At 37.6% G+C, this 18084-nt stretch overlaps 1 protein-coding gene across 1 annotated transcript in view; it reads right to left on the bottom strand.

Moving 5' to 3' along the window:
- The window catches only part of DCDC1 (doublecortin domain containing 1), a 472935-nt gene that overhangs the window by 165017 nt on the left and 289834 nt on the right, over nucleotides 1-18084 (bottom strand). The window contains 1 exon segment of the mRNA XM_060105173.1: nucleotides 12509-12569. Coding sequence (XP_059961156.1) covers nucleotides 12509-12569 — 61 coding nt within the window.

Raw genomic sequence — 18084 nt, 5'->3', positions numbered from 1 at the left:
TTATTTTCCAAGTCCATCAGCCCTTTGGGCTTCACTGCATTCTTCTCATTCTAATCCACTTTTTACAACCTCAAGATAAATTGTAATAAAATACATCTTTGATTACAACATTCCCACTTCAAAAACCTTAAATAGTACCCCCAGTACATATTGATTAACATTCTACAGTCCTATTATTGTTTCAAATTCTAGCTGTGCTATTTATCAGCTTTAGGATTATAAGTTCCACTTCCTTGAGGGAGAAGTGTCCTATTGAAGACTGCATAAGAACTGGCTCAGAATTTCACACTGACCAAAATTCAGCCTCAGGATACAATAGCAAGTCTCTAGCTGCTAAAAAGGATCCCATTCATTTATGAGATTTTTTTCAAGCTAATAGGGTTGGGGAATCATCTTTATCACTCCCAAGATATTCCCTCCATGTACATAAGAAAGGCCACAAATTCGACCTAACTTGGGGCTCCACAGGAATATTTATGTCCTCATTGGAAATATAGTGGTAGGTCAGCAGACTGTCACCTGGAATGCTGTATTTATTTATTTTTTTAATTTTTATTAGAGTATAGTTGATTTACAATGTTGTGTTAGTTTCTGCTGTACAGCAAAGTGAATCAGTTATACATATACATATATCCACTCTTATTTAGATTCTTTTCCCTTATAGGTCATTACAGAGTATTGAGTAGAGTTTCCTGTGCTATACAGTAGGCCCTTATTAGCTATCTATTTTATATAGAGTAGTGAGTATATGTCAATCTCAATCTCCCAATTTATCCATCCCCTCCCTCCCCTGGTAACCATAAGTTTGTTTTCTACATCTGTGACTCTATTTCTGTTTTGTAAATAAGTTCATTTGTACCTTTTTTAGATTCCACATATAAGCAGCATCATATGATATTTGTCTTTCTCTGTCTGACTTACTTCACTTAGTATGGTAATCTCTAGGTCCATCCATGTTGCTGCAAATGGCATTATTTTCATTCTTTTATATGGCTAAGTAATATTCCATTGTATATATGTACCACATCTTCTTTACACCTGGAATGTTTTAAATGCTGTCTCCTCTTGGTCAGCACATGATAAGGCATAGTTTTTTAAAGTGTTTCCTTTTTTCCCCTCATTATAAATGCTTTTTATGGAAAACAGAAAATATAGAAAAACTCAAAGAAAATAATTATCCATTCTCCTACCACCTGTCCTTTGTATAAACTTCCAGTTTTGTTTTCCACACACACACTCATATTTGATAAAATATAAATAAATAAATAATATTGTTTTCTTACCTGATTTTTCTCAAATCACATTACCATTTTCCTTTATCATAAATTATTCTCCATTATTTGTAATGCCAATATATTATCCGTAATAAAGAATACCATAATATATTTATACAGTCTCATTGTTGGTTACTTAACTTGTTTTCAATTTTCACTATTATAAACAATGCTCTAATGAACATCCTGAAAGATACACTACAGTATACACCACTGATTGATTCCTTGGGTTAAGTTGCTGTAAGTGGAATTTCTGAGTCAAAAGAAATAAGTACTTTCTACAGATTTTTTTTTTTTTTTAATGGCTGTGTTGGCTCTTCGTTTTTGTGTGAGGGCTTTCTCTAGTTGCGGCAAGTGGGGGCCACTCCTCATCGCGGTGCGCAGATCTCTCACTATCACGGCCTCTCGTTGCGGAGCACAGGCTCCAGAGGCGCAGGCTCAGCAATTGTGGCTCACGGGGCCAGCCGCTCCACGGCATGTGGGATCCTCCCAGACCAGGGCTCGAACCCGTGTCCCCCGCATTGGCAGGCAGACTCTCGACCACTGCGCCACCAGGGAAGCCCCTTTTCTACAGATTTTGATAAATATTGCCAAACTGACCCTTAGAAATATTGTACCAGTCTCCTAGTTTGCCCTCACTGTTCCTTGCCTCCTGGTATTCATACCCTTATGTAGTCCCCTCCCACATTATACGAGGATAGGCTTATGTGACCAAAGAAGATGGCAGAAGTGGTATTAGCTTACTTCTGACATTAGGTTATGAGAAAAAGTACAGCTTCCATTTCGTTCTCTTGCTCTCTTGGATCACTAGCTGATGTTGTAAACAGCACTATAGAGAAGCCATGTGCCAAGGAACTGAAGCCTCTGGACAACGTAAGTGTGCTTAGAAGCAGATTTTCCAGCATAGTCAAACCTCAGATAACTGTAGCCTCCATTGACACCTTGACTGCAGCCTCATAAGAGACTCTGAGTTAGAACTACCCAACTAAACCACTCCCAGATTCCACCACAGAAACTGTGAGATAATAAATGTTTGTTGTTTTAAGTTACTATGTTTGGAGGTAATTTGTTACACAGCAGTAGATAACTAATACCAATAAAATACAAAAAACCCCAAAAATACAAAGAAAGGAATGAGTATGTTTGTTTTCTCACATCTTCATCAACATTGGATATTCCTAGTTTTATATCTCCCCATAATTAATAGGGAGAAAATACTATCCATTGCTTACGTTTATTTAATTCCTAGTGAAGCTGAACTTTTTTATTTGGTTTGGCTCTTTTAATTTTTCTTCTGTCATGTATTTCCTTTTCATGCCTTTTGCTCATTTTTCTATTGACGTGTTTATCCTTTTCTATTGCTGTATCAGGCTTATTATATATTAAAAGTATTATCCCATTCTCTGACTTTTATATTGCAAAGATTTTTCCCTGTTTGTCATATTTTCCTATTCACTTTTGCTAATGCTACTTTAGATTTAGAATGTTTTAAATTTTTTATGTACTCAAAGCCATTAGTCTTTTCCTTTATGGATTCTATCCTTGTTTGCATGCATATAAAGATGTCTACTCACCACTACTCTGGGTTAGATGCTTTAATTCATGGTTTCTTCTAGATATTTTTATGGTTCCATGTTTAAGTTTAAATCTTTAATTTAGCTGAAACTGGTGAATTGTATAAAAAAAGTAATCTGTCTTTTGCAAAGGAATAGAGAAATGGTTAACTTTAAAAATAAAACAAAAGAAAAATAGTATCCAAGTAAATACAATATAACAAAATGCAATACTGTATTTAAATTTGTTCATTATTATTATCATTAATAGTTACAAATGATTGCTTAGCCAGAACTGATATGCCAGTGTCTATCGATAGGCCAGAATCTGTGCCTAATACTTAAAATACTAGTATTATAGCTATATTTTGCAGACAAATAATGTGAAGCTTGGAAAGGTTAAATGACTTGCCTAAGGCCACACAGCAAATAAGTCGTGGAGCCAAGATTACTTATTAATATCCTAACACAGTAATTCTGTCTTTTTAAAATTCTTTTTAATTCTGTCTTTTCTCTACACCCTCTGCAGCATTTATTGGTTGTAGATTTTTTTGATGATGGCCATTCTGACTGGTGTGAGATGGTATCTCATTGTAGTTTTGATTTGGATTTCTCTAATGATTAATGATGTTGAGGATTCTTTCATATGTTTGTTAGCAATATGTATCTTTTTCTTTGGAGAAATGGCTATTTAGGTCTTCTGCCCATTTTTGGATTGGGTTGTTTGGTTTTTTTTAATATTGAGCTGTAGGAGCTGCTTGTAAATTTTGGAGATTAATCCTTTGTCAGTTGCTTTATTTGCAAGTATTTTCTCCCATTCTGAGGGCTGTCTTTTCATCTTATTTATGGTTTCCTTTGCGGTGCAAAAGCTTTTAAGTTACATTAGGTCCCATTTGTTTATTTTTGTATTTATTTCCATTTCTCTGGGTCAAAAAGGATCTTGCTGTGATTTATGTCATGGAGTGTTCTGCCTATGATTTCCTCTAAGAGTTTGATAGTGTCTGGTCCTACATTTAGGCATTTAATCCATTTTGAGTTTATTTTTGTTTATGGTGTTAGGAAGTGTTCTAATTTCATTCTTTTACATGTAGCTGTCCAGTTTTCCCAACACATTGAAAAGGTTGTCTTTTCTCCATTGTATATTCTTGCCTCCTTTATCAAAAACAAGGTGAGGGCCTCCCTGGTGGCGCAAGTGGTTGAGAGTCCGCCTGCCGATGCAGGGGATGCTGGTTCGTGCCCCGGTCTGGGAGGATCCCATATGCCGCGGAGCGGCTGGGCCCATGAGCCATGGCCGCTGAGCCTGCGCGTCCGGAGCCTGCGCGTCCGGAGCCTGTGCTCCGCAGCGGGGGAGGCCACAACAGTGAGAGGCCCGCATACCGCAAAAAAAAAAAAAAAAAAAAAAAAAAAAAAAAAAAAACAAGGTGACCATATGTGCGTGGGTTTATCTCTGGGTTTTCTATCTTGTTCCATTGATCTATATTTCTGTTTTTGTGCCAGTACCATACTGTCTTGATTACTGTAGCTTTGTAGTATAGTCTGAAGTCAGGGAGCCTGATTCCTCCAGCTCCATTTTTCGTTCTCAAGATTGCTTTGGCTATTCGAGGTCTTTAGTGTTTCCATACAAATTGTGAACTTTTTTGTGCTGATTCTGTGAAAAATGCCAGTGGTAGTTTGATAGGGATTGCATTGAATCTGTAGATTGCTTTGGGTAGTAGAGTTATTTTCACAAGGTTGATTCTTCCAATCCAAGAACATGTTATATCTCTCTATCTATTTGTAACATCTTTAATTTCTTTCATCAGTGTCTTATAGTTTTCTGCATACAGGTATTTTGTCTCCTTAGGTAGGTTTATTCTTAGGAATTTTATTCTTTTTCTTGCAATGGTAAATGGGAGTGTTTCCTTAATTTCACTTTCAGATTTTTCATCATTAGTGTATAGGAATGCAAGAGATTTCTGTGCATTAATTTTGTATCCTGCTACCTTACCAAATTCATTGATTAGCTCTAGTAGCTTTCTGGTTGCATCTTTAGGATTCTCTATGTATAGTATCATATCATCTGCAAACAGTGACAGCTTTACTTCTTCCTTTCCGATGTGGATTCCTTTTATTTCTTTTTCTTCTCTAATTTCTGTGGCTAAAACATCCAAAACTATGTTGAATAATAGTGGTGAGAGTGGGCAACCTTGTCTTATTCCTGATCTTAGTGGAAATGGTTTGTTTTTCACCATTGAGGACAATGTTTGCTGTGGGTTTGTCATATATGGTCTTTATTATGTTGATGTAAGTTCCCTCTATGCCTACTTTCTGGAGGGTTTTTATCATAAATGGGTGTTGAATTTTGTTGAAAGCTTTTTCTGCATCTATTGAGATGATCATATGGTTTTTATTCTTCAATATGTTAATATGGTATATCACATTGATTATTGATTTGCATATATTGAAGAATCCTTGCATTCCTGGGATAAACCCTACTTGATGATGGTGTATGATCCTTTTAATGTGCTGTTGGATTCTGTTTGCTAGTATTTTGTTGAGGATTTTTGCATCTATGTTCATCAGTGATATTGGCCTGTAGTTTTCTTTCCTTGTGACATCTTTGCCTGGTTTTGATATCAGGGTGATGGTGGCCTCTTAGAATGAGTTTGCGAGTGTTCCTCTCTCTGCTATATTTTGGAACAGTTTGAGAAGGACAGGTGTTAGTTCTTCTCTAAATGTTTGATAGAATTCGCCTGTGAAGCCATCTGGTCCTGGGCTTTTGTTTGTTGGAAGATTTCTAATCACAGTTTCCATTTCGGTGCTTGTGATTGGTCTGTTTATATTTTCTATTTCTTCCTGGTTCAGTCTCAGAAGGTTGTGCTCTTCTAAGAATTTGTCTGTTTATTCTAGGTTGTCCATTTTTCTGGCATATAGTTGCTTGTAGTAATCTCTCTTGGTCCTTTGTATTTCTGCAGTGTCAGTTGTTACTTCTCTTTTTTCACTTCTAATTCTATTGATTTGTGCCTTCTCCCTTTTTTTCTTGATGAGTCTGGCTAATGGTTTATCAGTTTTGTTTATCTTCTCAAAGAACTAGCATTTAGTTTTATTTGCTATTGTTGCCTTCATTTCTTTTTCATTTATTTCTGATCTGATCTTTATGATTTCTTTCCCTCTGCTAACTTTGGGGCTTTTTTGTTCTTTCTGTAATTGCTTCAGGTGTAAGGCTATGTTGTTTATTTGAGATGTTTCTTGTTTCCTAAGGTAGGATTGTATTGCTATAATCTTCCCTCTTAGACCTGCTTTTGCTGCATCCCATAGGTTTTGGGTCATCTTGTTTTCATTGTCATTTGTTTGTAGGTATTTTTTAACTTCCTCGTTGATTTCTTCAGTGATCTCTTGGTTATTTAGTAGTGTATTATTTAGTCTCCATGTGTTTTTTATTTGTTTTGTTTTTTTACAGTATGGGGGCCTCTCACTGTTGTGGCCTCTCCCGTTGCGGAGCACAGGCTCCAGACACACAGGCTCAGCAGCCATGGCTCATGGGCCTAGCCGCTCCGTGACATGTGGGATCTTCCCGGACCGGGGCATGAACCCGTGTCCCCTGCATTGGAAGGCAGACTCTCAACCACTGCGCCACGAGGGAAGCCCATGTATTTTTTACAGTTTTTTTTTTTCCTGTGATTGATATCTAGTCTCATAGCGTTGTGGTCAGAAAAGATACTTGATATGATTTCAATTTTCTTAAGTTTATCAAGGCTTCATTTGTGACTCAAGATATGATCTATCCTGGAGAATGTTCCATGAGCACTTGAGAAGAAAGTGTATTCTGTTGTTTTTGGATGGAATGTCCTATAAATATCAATTAAGTCCATCTTGTTTAATGTATCATTTAAATGTTGTGTTTCCTTATTTATTTTCAATTTGGATGATCTGTCCATTGGTGAAAGTGGGGTGTTAAAGTCCCTCAGTATGATTGTATTACTGTCAGTTTCCCCTTTTATGGCTGTTAGCATTTGCCTATGTATTGAGGTGCTCCTATGTTGGGTGCATAAATATTTACAATTGTTATATCTTCTTCTTGGATTGATCCCTTGATCATTATGTAGTATCCTTCTTCGTCTCTTGTAACAGTCTTTGTTATAAAGTCTATTTTCTCTGATATGAGAATTGCTACTCCAGCTTTCTTTTGATTTCCATTTGCATGGAATATCTTTTTCCATCCCCTCACTTTCAGTCTGTATGTGTCTCTAGGTCTGAAGTGGATCTCTTGTAGACAGCATATATACGGGTCTTCCTTTTGTATTGATTCAGCCAGTCAATGTCTTTTGGTTGGAGCATTTAATCCACTTACTTGTAAGGTAATTATCAATATGTATGTTTCTATTACCATTTTCTTAATTGTTTTGGGTTTGTTATTGTAGGTCTTTTCCTTCTCTCATGTTTCCTGCCTAGAGAAGTTCCTTTAGCATTTGTTTTAAAGTTGGTTTGGTGCTGCTGAATTCTCTTAGCTTTTGCTTGTCTGTAAAGGTTTTAATTTCTCTGTCAAATCTGAATGAGATCCTTGCTGGGTAGAGTAATCTTGGTTGTAGGTTTTTCCCTTTCATCACTTTAAATATGTCCTGTCACTCCCTTCTGGCTTGCAGAGTTTCTGCTGAAAGATTAGCTGTTAATTTTATGGGGATTCCCTTGTATGTTATTCATTGTTTTTCCCTTGCTGCTTTTAATATTTTTTCTTTGTATTTAATTTTTGATAGTTTGATTAATATGTGTCTTGGCATGTTTCTCCTTGGATTTATCCTGTATGGGACTCTCTGCCATTCCTGGACTTAACTATTTTCTTTCCCATATTAGGAAAGTTTTCAACTATAATCTCTTCAAATATTTTCTCAGTCCCTTTCTTTTACTCTTCTTCTTCTGGGACCCTGGTAATTTGAATGTTGGTTCGTTTAATATTGTCCCAGAGGTCTCTGAGACTGTCCTCAATTCTTTTTCTTTATTCTTCTCTGCAGTAGTTATTTCCACTATTTTATCTTCCAGGTCACTTATCTGTTCTTGTGCCTCAGTTATTCTGGTATTGATTCCTTCTAGAGAATATTTAATTTTATTTATTGTGTTGTTCATCATTGTTTGTTTGCTCTTTAGTTCTTCTAGGTCCTTGTTAAACGTTTCTTGTATTTTCTCCATTCTATTTCTGAGTTTTGGGATCACCTTTACTATCATTATTCTGTAGACAGCCTATTTCCTCTTCATTTGTTTGGTCTGATGGGTTTTTACCTTGCTCCTTCATCTGCTGTGTGTTTCTCTGTCTTCTCATTTTGCTTACCTTACTGTGTTTGGGGTCTCCTTTTTGCCGGCTGCAGGTTCGTAGTTCCCGTTGTTTTTGGTGTCTGCCCGCAGTGGCTTAGGTTGTTTCAGTGGGTTGTGTAGGCTTCCTGGTGGAGGAGACTATTGCCTGTGTTCTGGTGGATAAGGCTGGATCTTGTCTTTCTGGTGGGCAGGTCCACCTCTGGTGGTGTGTTCTGGGGTGCCTGTGACATTATTATGATTTTAGGCAGCCTCTCTGCTAATGGGTGGGGTTGTGTTCCTGTCTTGCTATTTGTTTGGCATAGGGTGTCCAGCACTGTAGCTTGCTAGTCATTGAGTGGAGTTGGGTCTTGGCATTGAGATGAAGATATCTTGGAGACTTTCGCCTTTTGATATTACGTGGAGCTGGGAGGTCTCTGGTGGAGCAATGTCCTGAACTCGGCTCTCCCACCTCAGAAACACAAGCCTGATGCCTGGCTGGAGCACTGTCATCCACACAGCTCAGAATAAAAGGGAGAAAAAAAGAAAGAATGGAAAAATAAAATAAAGGTATTAAAATAAATAATAAAAAATAATTATTGAAAATTTTAAAAAAATTAAAAAGTAATAAAAAATGAAAGAAAGGAGAGAGCAAATGTACCAACAAACAAATCCACCAATGACAGCAAGTGCTACAAACTGTATTAAAAAAAAAAAACGGACAGACAGAACCCTAGGACAAATGGTAAAAGCAAAGCTATACAGACAAAATCACACACAGAAGCATACACATACACACTCACAAAAAGAGAAAAGGGAAAAAAAATATATATATATATCATTGCTCCCAAAGTCCACTGCCTCAATTTTGGGATGATTCGTTGTCTATTCAGGTATTCCACAGATGCAGGTACATCAAGCTGATTGTGGAGATTTAATCCGCTGCTCCTGAGGCTGCTGGGAGAGATTTCCCTTTCTCTTGTTTGATCTTACAGCTCTCGGGGTTCAGCTTTGGATTTGGTCCTGCCTCTGCGTGTAGGTAGCCTGAGGGCATTTGTTCCCGGCTCAGACAGGAGGGATTAAAGGAGCAGCTGACTGGGGGCTGTGGCTCAATTTGGCCGGAGGGAGGTAGGGGTATGGATGCGGGGCGAGCCTGCGTGGCAGAGGCCAGTGTGATGTTGCACCAGCCTGAGGCGCGCCGTGCGTTCTCCCGGGAAAGTTGTCCCTGGGTCACGCGACCCTGGCAGTGGCGGGCTACACAGGCTCCCGGGAGGGGAGGTGTGGATACTGACCTGTGCTTGCACACAGGCTTCTTGGTGGCTGCAGCAGCAGCCCTCCCGGCTAGCCGTGGCGCACTAACCCCTTCAGGCTGTGTTCACGCCGCCAGTCGCTCCCAGCCCCGCCCGCCCCGGCAGGTGAATAGACAAGCCTCTCTGGCTGGTGAGTGCTGGTCGGCACCGATCCTTTGTACGGGAATCTCTCCGCTTTGCCCTCTGCACTCCTGTTGCTGCGCTCTCCTCCACGGCTCCGAAGCTTCCCCCCTCTGCCACCCGCAGTCTCTCCCCGCGAAGGGGCTTCTAGTGTGTGGAAACCTTTCCTCCTTCACAGCTCCCTCCCACTGGTGCAGGTCCCGTCCCTATTCTTTTGTCTCTGTTTATTCTTTTTTCTTTTGCCCTACCCAGGTACGTGGGGAGTTTCTTGCCTTTTGGGAAGTCTGAGGTCTTCTGTCAGCGTTCAGTAGGTGTTCTGTAGGAGTTGTTCCACATGTAGATGTATTTCTGATGTATCTGGGGGGAAGAAGGTGATCTCCACGTCTTACTCTTCCGCCATCTTGAAGCTCCTCCCCTGCCTCTCTTAAATCTTGATGATTAATATTCCATTCAGACTTGGAATCACAGAACAGGAAGGAAATCTTGAGAACTCAAGGACCATCTCATTTTATTAAAGCAAACTTTTTAAATTGAAGTATAGTTGACTTACAATATTACATTAGCTTCAGGTGTATAACGTAGTAATTACAAATACAACACACATAACAGAAGAATACAAAAATCATAAGTGTACATTCAACCCATTTTCACATAGTGAATACCTGTTTAACTAACCACCCAGGTCAAGAAAGGGAACAATACACCTAAGTGCTCCTCATGGCCCCTTTCACTCCCTAACCTCCTTCAGCTATATCCACTCTCCTGACTTGTAACATGATATTTTTGTTGCTTGCCTGGCATTAAAATTTAAGCAACTGCAGTCATGCATTGTGTATTCTCCTGGTTTCTTTTGTTCAGCATTATATTTGCAAGACCCATATATATTGTTATATGTAATTGTAATTTGTCCTTAGGCATTGCTATCCTCCAGGGTCAGAAAACTGTGGCCCATGAGCCAAATATGACCAACCATTTGTTTCTGTAAATAAAGGTTTATTGAAAGACAGCCACACATTTTCTACGGCTGCTTTCATGCTACAAAGGCAGAGTTAAGAAGTTGGGACAGAGATCATATCACTCACAAAGCTCCAAATATTTAATATCTGGCCCTTTACAGAAGTTTTCCATCTCTGTTATATAATATTTCATTGAATATATATACCACAATTTATTTATCCATTCTGCTGATAAGCATTTCAGTAATTTCCACACTGAGGCACTACAATTAGTGCTGTTAACACTTTGGTAGATATATTTTTCCTTAAGATATGTTAACTATTTCTGTCTAGCATTAAACTAATAGGGGAATTTCTGGGCTGCATAAACATGCTCAACTTTAGTAGATATTTGCAGTTTTCCAAAGTGTCAATCTCTTCATTTTAATAAATAAGAAAGCTGATGTGGATATCAAAAAGATATCTGCACTCCCATGTTTATTGCAACATCACTCACAATAGCCAAGATATGAAAGCAACTTAGGTGTCCATCAATGGATGAAGGAATAAAGAAAAAAACACAGGCAGTACATTATTTGACATCAGTCGTAGCAATATTTTTTGGATATGTCTCCTCAGGCAAGGGAGACTAATAGGTACAAACTTCCAGTTACAAAATAAATGAGTCACAGGTATGAAATGTACAGTGTGAAGAATACAGTCAATAATAATATATTATTTTTGTATGATGACAGATGGTAAGTAGACATCGTGGTGATCATTTTGTAATGTATAGAAATATCAAATCACTATGTTGTGCATCAGGAACTAACAGAGGGTTGTAGTCAATTATACTTCTAAACAAACAAACAAACAAACAAATTCATAGAAAAAAAGATGAGATTTGCAGTTACCAGAAGTGGGGAGTAGGGAGAGGGAGGAGTAGTCAAAAGGTACAAACTTTCAGTTATCACATAAATAAGTCCTAGGGATTTAATGCACAATATGATAAATATAATTAACACTGCTGTTTGCTATACATGAAACTTGTTAAGAGTTGGGATCCCAAAACTTCTCATCAGAAGGAAAATTTTTTTTCTTTTATTTTGTGTCTACATGAGATGATGGATGTTCACTCAACTTATTGTGGTCATCATTTCATGATGTATGTAAGTCAAATCAGTACGCTGTACATCTTAAACTTATACAGTGCTGTATGTCAACTATATCTCAATAAAACTGGAAAGAAAATAAATAAAATAAGATACCATTTATGGCCTACCACAAAAAAAATGTGATACACACACACACACATACACACTCAACGGAATATTATTAAGCCATGAGAAAGAGGGAAATTTTGCCATTTATGACAATATGGATGAAACTTGAGGGCATTATGCTGAGTGAGGTTAAGTCAGACAGAGAAAGACAAATACTGTGTGATATCATATGTGGAATCTGAAAAAGCTGAACTTGAAGAAACAGAGAGAAGAATGGTGGTTACCAGGGGCTAGGGGGGTGGAGGAATTCAGGAGATGTTGTTTAAGGGCACAAACTTGCAAATAGTAGATAAATAAGTTCTGGAGATCTAATACACAACAGAGTGATTATAGTCCAGAAAAAAGAAACAATAATTATGTGACATGATAGAGGTGTTAGCTAATGCTATGGGGTAATCGTATTGCAATATATATAAAAAAGCAGCATGTTGTACACCTTAAACTTACACAGTGTTATGTGTCAATTATAGCTCAATTTTTTAAAATAAATTTATTTTAAAAATAGAAGAAAGGAAACTGATGCCCGAAAATGCTAGGTTGTATCATAGCGATGAATTAGAGAAAACTATATTTGGCTTTGGAAAACTTGTTTTAAAGTCAAGCAAAACCTCAGAGGAAAGTGTTGAGTTAAACTGAGTTAAATTCTACATTTCTGGGAAGAGTGAAATCATTTGTTCAGAAAAAAGCATTTCTTGATCTCAACAATAGTGCATTTTATAAGAATCTGAAAAAAGAAAAAATTAGGAATAAAGCTGTGCTTATAGTCCTTACCTTAGAATAAATGCAACCGTCAGTTCCAAACACCCACTTCTGAGAATCATCTCCTTTATGTCTGTAATGAAAATGTAATTTAGAGATTGACGACTCTTCTCTACACTGAAACGTTTTGTAGGTTTCAAGTAGAAGTAGCATTTTCCACACAGCCTGGCAGGAGGACTGCACACACTCTGAGGATTCTGCCATTCTACTACCATTAATGCTACCTCAGCAGCTAAAGTCTTTCCTAAGACAACTGATTTCTTTGGTACCCAAAGTGCTGTGGGGTGTGTGAGTGTGCACGTGCATGCACGTGTGTATGTGTATAACCAATGGCAACAGTGATTAAGAGTTTTGGAGAATAAATAGGATCAATAAGAATATTCTAGAAATTTCCATCCCCAAAAATGATCCTTTGTGAGACAGGAAGAAGGGGGCTTAATTAAATATAAGGTTTGAGAGGATGGGATGATGGGAAAAGATACCATGAAACATTAGGAACCTCAGGCACCTGTTTCTGAAACAGCCAGGAAATTTTATTATAGAATATCAGATTTTCTGAGCCAAGTCTGAGTAAGAAAGAAAAACTAAAATGTGATGAAGCTAATCATGTCTAAACTAACTAATCATGTATTCATTAATATTTAGAAACCTTACAAAGAGAGGACAAATGAATTAAATTAAGTGTAATGGGATGTTAAGCAAGACTTTTCCTACGGCCTCTGAGACTTGACAGAAGCATAAGTGGTTGAGAATAAGAGGTGTCAGTTAATGCTCTATTCTAAAACAAGGGGCTGTATGATCTGGGCAGAACACGCAAAGGCAGCAGTCCAAAAGTGGTTCAGTGCACATTAGCCTTTCACCTACACCCAGGTTATATAAGAAAATGTGAAAAACTCTTGGGCATGTTGGGATGGGTGCTTAATAATAATGGTCTCCAGGTCCCTGTCCTGTGGGATTTTGATTCTGAAGGTCTGGACCCCCAGAAATCTACATTAGCAGGTATTGCAAGTAATTCCAATCATAAGAATTCTGGGGAATTTGGATGTTTGTGGTCTATGTAAGACATCTGCAATTCATAATATAGTGATGCTAATGGTCAAAATCTGTAAAATTCTGAATTTTTTCTTTTAATTGGATTATAGTGTTAGCTTGAGGATAAAATGATTAGACAAACATAAATTATGTTGGTTTCAGTTTTCATTTTCTGAATTTGCAGCACCTTTTCTCAAAGATTAATACAACAGGAGAGATGTCTACCAGATTGGCAACAGTGTGAGGGCAGAGATCACATGTATCCTTAGAGCTGAGCACAGTGCCAAGTATATGATAGGAGATAAAGATATCTTTGAATAATAGAAATGTGATCTGCAAAAAAACCCGAATCAATGTGCTGTTCACCTGAAACTAACACAATATTGTAAATCAGCCATACTTCAGTTAAGAGAAATGTGAATAAGGTGTCAAAATGTTATCACTCTAAAAATAATAAGGCCATCATGAAAAATGTTTTGAACTTAATATATGACAGTTTAGGGGATTTAAAAGATCTTAGAGATAGCTAAAGAACATAAACTATACCTTGGTTAAGAAAATCAATAATACTGAAAGAAATACATATATCCTAGCATTTCTTAAATTTTATCACAGCTTAAATTCTGTTCAAGCATATACTTTCCTAAGAAATTTTACTAACAACATGTAGTTTTATATTATCTATAAGCCCTTTGAGCTTACTAGTAATTTTCCCAATCAGGAGTCTATATATATCTATAAATGTCACCTTTTAATTATACTGAAGCTATAAAAAACAAATCTCAATTGTGGTGCAGGATGAGAAATATATCATTCTAGTGTATAATAACTTCTTTAAAAAATAAAATTCCTACAAACAAAAGTGCATCTGTTTATTTTTCAAGACATTTTCTATATAAAGAAATCAAATTTAGATTTAATACGCAACATTGCTCATATGGGACTGAATTAGAGAATGATGTAATAGAATGTCCTCTTCTTGGTCAGCAAGTGCCAAACTGAAAAGATTTTTTATAAAGAAACAAGAACAAAAGTTTCTTAAAAATCCATAACAATATCAATAATGAGAGGAGGGAAAAAGGAGCAGTATTCTATCCAAGAATCAAAGTCATAAAGATCACGGCATGTGCTGAACTAAGGATGAGAGGCCTAAGTTCTAGTCCTGGATCTGACATTAACTAGATATGTGACCTTTCATAGGCCACTTAGTCTGTAGTGGCCATGGAATTTCTTATAATAATAATGGTATTGTCATGATCATCATCATAATCACAACCACCACCACCAATACCAAAACTACTACTATATTATTAAAGAGGGGTTTGGAGTAGATGCTCTTTGGAGTCCTTCCTTCTCTGAAAGCATATGACTTCCAAAACTATTTGGTCACTCTCACTTTACAGGTGAGGAAACTGCCTGGGAAGTTTGCTCGTATAACCCCACTGAGCATGCATGTACATTATAGTATTCCTATCAGAAGTCTATAAAACATGTGTGTGTGTACACATATTTTTTTTCCTTTGAAATATTCCATTTATCAGATGGTATGAGCAAGAAGGCAGCCCATCCCCACAGTTCAGTTTGGGGGAAATTTCATAGGCTAATGCTTATCGTTTCCCAGTTAACTGTAAGGAACACCATAAGGAACACCATCGTCATGCTTCACAACTACAAATCTGTTTTCCCAGGCAGCTTCATATGGCTCTGGTGTCTTTCAATGCTATCTGGACCAAAAGTAGGATCTATAGAGAAAGTTGAAAGGGATTTCCCCTCCATGATTATTAACAGGGTAAGAGTAGAGAAAAGAAATTTCATTAATCAATTCACACATTGTGAAATTACACATGGACAATTTTCTATTTGATGTTGACATTTCTAATTGTGTTAGCTATATGTCTGAATATTACTTAAAAGTCCAATGCATGGTAAACAGTTCTTTCTACATTATGTACTTGCTAGAGTCTGTCACTCTAATCCAACTCTTAGCCTCCTAAACTTTAAAAATTGAAAAAGGAGATGATTTTCAATCTCTGATTACCTAGTGATGTGCTATCAGTTTACTTGTCTGTCTTTCCATCTTGGCATCTAGCATTACACAGCTACTCTTGTTGGCTGTATTTAATGGTGTCCTTAAAGCAGTGTTTGTTTAGCCTAGTCTAGATTAATGTTGGCCAGTTATCATTTAATTTCCAGTAAGACCTAAATGGGAAAAAAAGTAAATTCAAAAACCCATAACTGAAAGATTAACATTGAAATAAGGAAGACAACAAAGATTACCAGACAGGTAATAGAGATAAATGAAGCAGGCTAGAGCTAACGTGAGGGCTGCTACTAGAAATGGTGGAGAATATAGCAAACTGGAGGGTATGTGTTCCATCCAAAGGGGGAATCTGTTCCTGTATTTTGGGTGTCATAAGAGAATGAAAGTTCAGTGTTGCACATTCTGATTTTTTCAAGAAAGGCCAGTAGTATGTAATTTTTGTGTATGAAATCTCCCTATTTCTATAAGCTCATAACTAATTAAAAATATTATAATAATGTGCAGATCAAACAAAGTCTACAGGTCCCTAGTTTTTACTCTCTATAATCAAAACTCTGTGTGTAGATGTGTGTGTGTGTGTGTGTGTATTGCTTCAATTACCAATAGTTTATGAATTTAACACGAAAGGCTAGATCCGACAATCCACATTCTTTAAAAGTTAAGCAAAATCAAGATTAAATGATGGGGCTTCCCTGGTGGCGCAGTGGTTGAGACTCCGCCTGCCGATGCAGGGGACACAGGTTCGTGCCCCGGTCTGGGAAGATCCCACATGCCGTGGAGCGGCTAGGCCCGTGAGCCATGGCCGCTGAGCCTGCGCGTCCGGAGCCTGTGCTCCGCAAGGGGAGAGGCCACAACAGTGAGAGGCCCGCCTACCGCAAAAAAAAAAAAAAAAAAAGATTAAATGATGGCCTAAAAAAATGTTTGATTCAACTGGTTTATCTAATTGATGTCCCAAATATCTTTTAGAAAGAAGCATCTTTGATTTTGAGGTCTATGATTTTTATAATTTTTATGATTTTGAGATCAATTGATAATGACATTGATTTGTCTTTCATTCACTCATGGTCAGATACACATCACAGAAAAAATATTAAAAAGACAAATATGTGCAAGCACTTGCTATATTGAATAAGGATGACACCTTATGAGTGACACCAAATGAGACATAACTGAACTAATGAGGCATGATATGTATACAATATTCTTTGTGAGTTGTCAGGTTGCTACTTTAAGTGCTAGTTCTATTATTTTTAGCATATAAAAGGCAATGTCTTAATTCATAGCTTTTGTTAAAATCACATTATACTACTTGGGAGAACAGGAAAAAATTTTGTCTCTAAAAGTTGCTGTCACACGAGGGTACTTACTGTTATATAATGAAATATGGTTGTATTAAAAAAAATAATAAACCACACAGGCACTTCAGATGCTCTGGAAAAGATAAACATATTCAAAAGTATATACCCAGAGGTGAGTGAGCTCTATAAGTCCTGGCCCTTAGAGTTTGTTTCTCAGATAAAGGCAAGTTGCATCAGTACAAAGGCAAATAGTCCTCATTTACGTAGGTAGGGATCCTCCTTTTTTCCTGCCCATCTTAGCTTCCTCCTTCTCCTCCGTGCTCTCTTCTTTCTTTCCTTTCTAAATTAAACCAAATCTTTTCTTGAAAATAGAGATTTTTCAAGTTAAACTTACTACAGTTTTTTGGTTTTTTTTTTTTTAATCATCTTTTTCCTTTCCCAAGCTCTCTTCTCTACAGGCAACAAGGACATTGAGTTTGTGGCTTCAGTCCCACCCAATTCCATGACAATCCTGGCCAGAGTAGGAAGTAACCTCAGGGACCTATCACCACAACAGCACTAGCTTCAGTATCCAGTGAGCCCAGGGAGAACCCTGGGCATGAAGAACATGTTCATCAAGCTACATATAACCTTTCCAAACACCTGCCTTTTTTTTTTTTTTTTGCGATACGCAGGTCTCTCACTGTTGTGGCCTCTCCAGTTGCAGAGCACAGGCTCCGGACGCGCAGGCTCAGCGGCCATGGCTCACGGGCCCAGTCGCTCCGTGGCATGTGGGATCTTCCCGGGCCGGGGCACGAACCCATGTCCCCTGCATTGGCAGGCAGACTCTCAACGACTGCGCCACCAGGGAAGCCCCACCTGCCATTTTTACCTAGACTACGGATCACATTGAGTAGTCTTCCCTCACCATTTCCCTCTAAAATAACCACTTAGTTATTCCTTACCCATCATTTTGATTTTTGTTTGTTTTTTCCTCAGGTTTTTTTTTTTTGTACTTTCTAGAAACAACTTTATTGAGAAGTAACTGACAATATTATAAAATATTATACAATTGACAGGCACATATTTAAAGTGTAAAATTTGATAAGTTTTGAAACATGTCTACACATGTTAAGGCATCACAACAATCAAGATAATGAACGTACATCCATATCCATCACCCCCCAAAAATCACCCCCAAAGTTTCTGTGTGACCCTTTGTAATCACATCCTCCTGT

Source organism: Mesoplodon densirostris, chromosome 7, assembly GCF_025265405.1.
Source record: "Mesoplodon densirostris isolate mMesDen1 chromosome 7, mMesDen1 primary haplotype, whole genome shotgun sequence".
Classification (NCBI taxonomy): Eukaryota; Metazoa; Chordata; class Mammalia; order Artiodactyla; family Ziphiidae; genus Mesoplodon; species Mesoplodon densirostris.
This window is presented reverse-complemented; position numbering and strand designations above follow the sequence as displayed.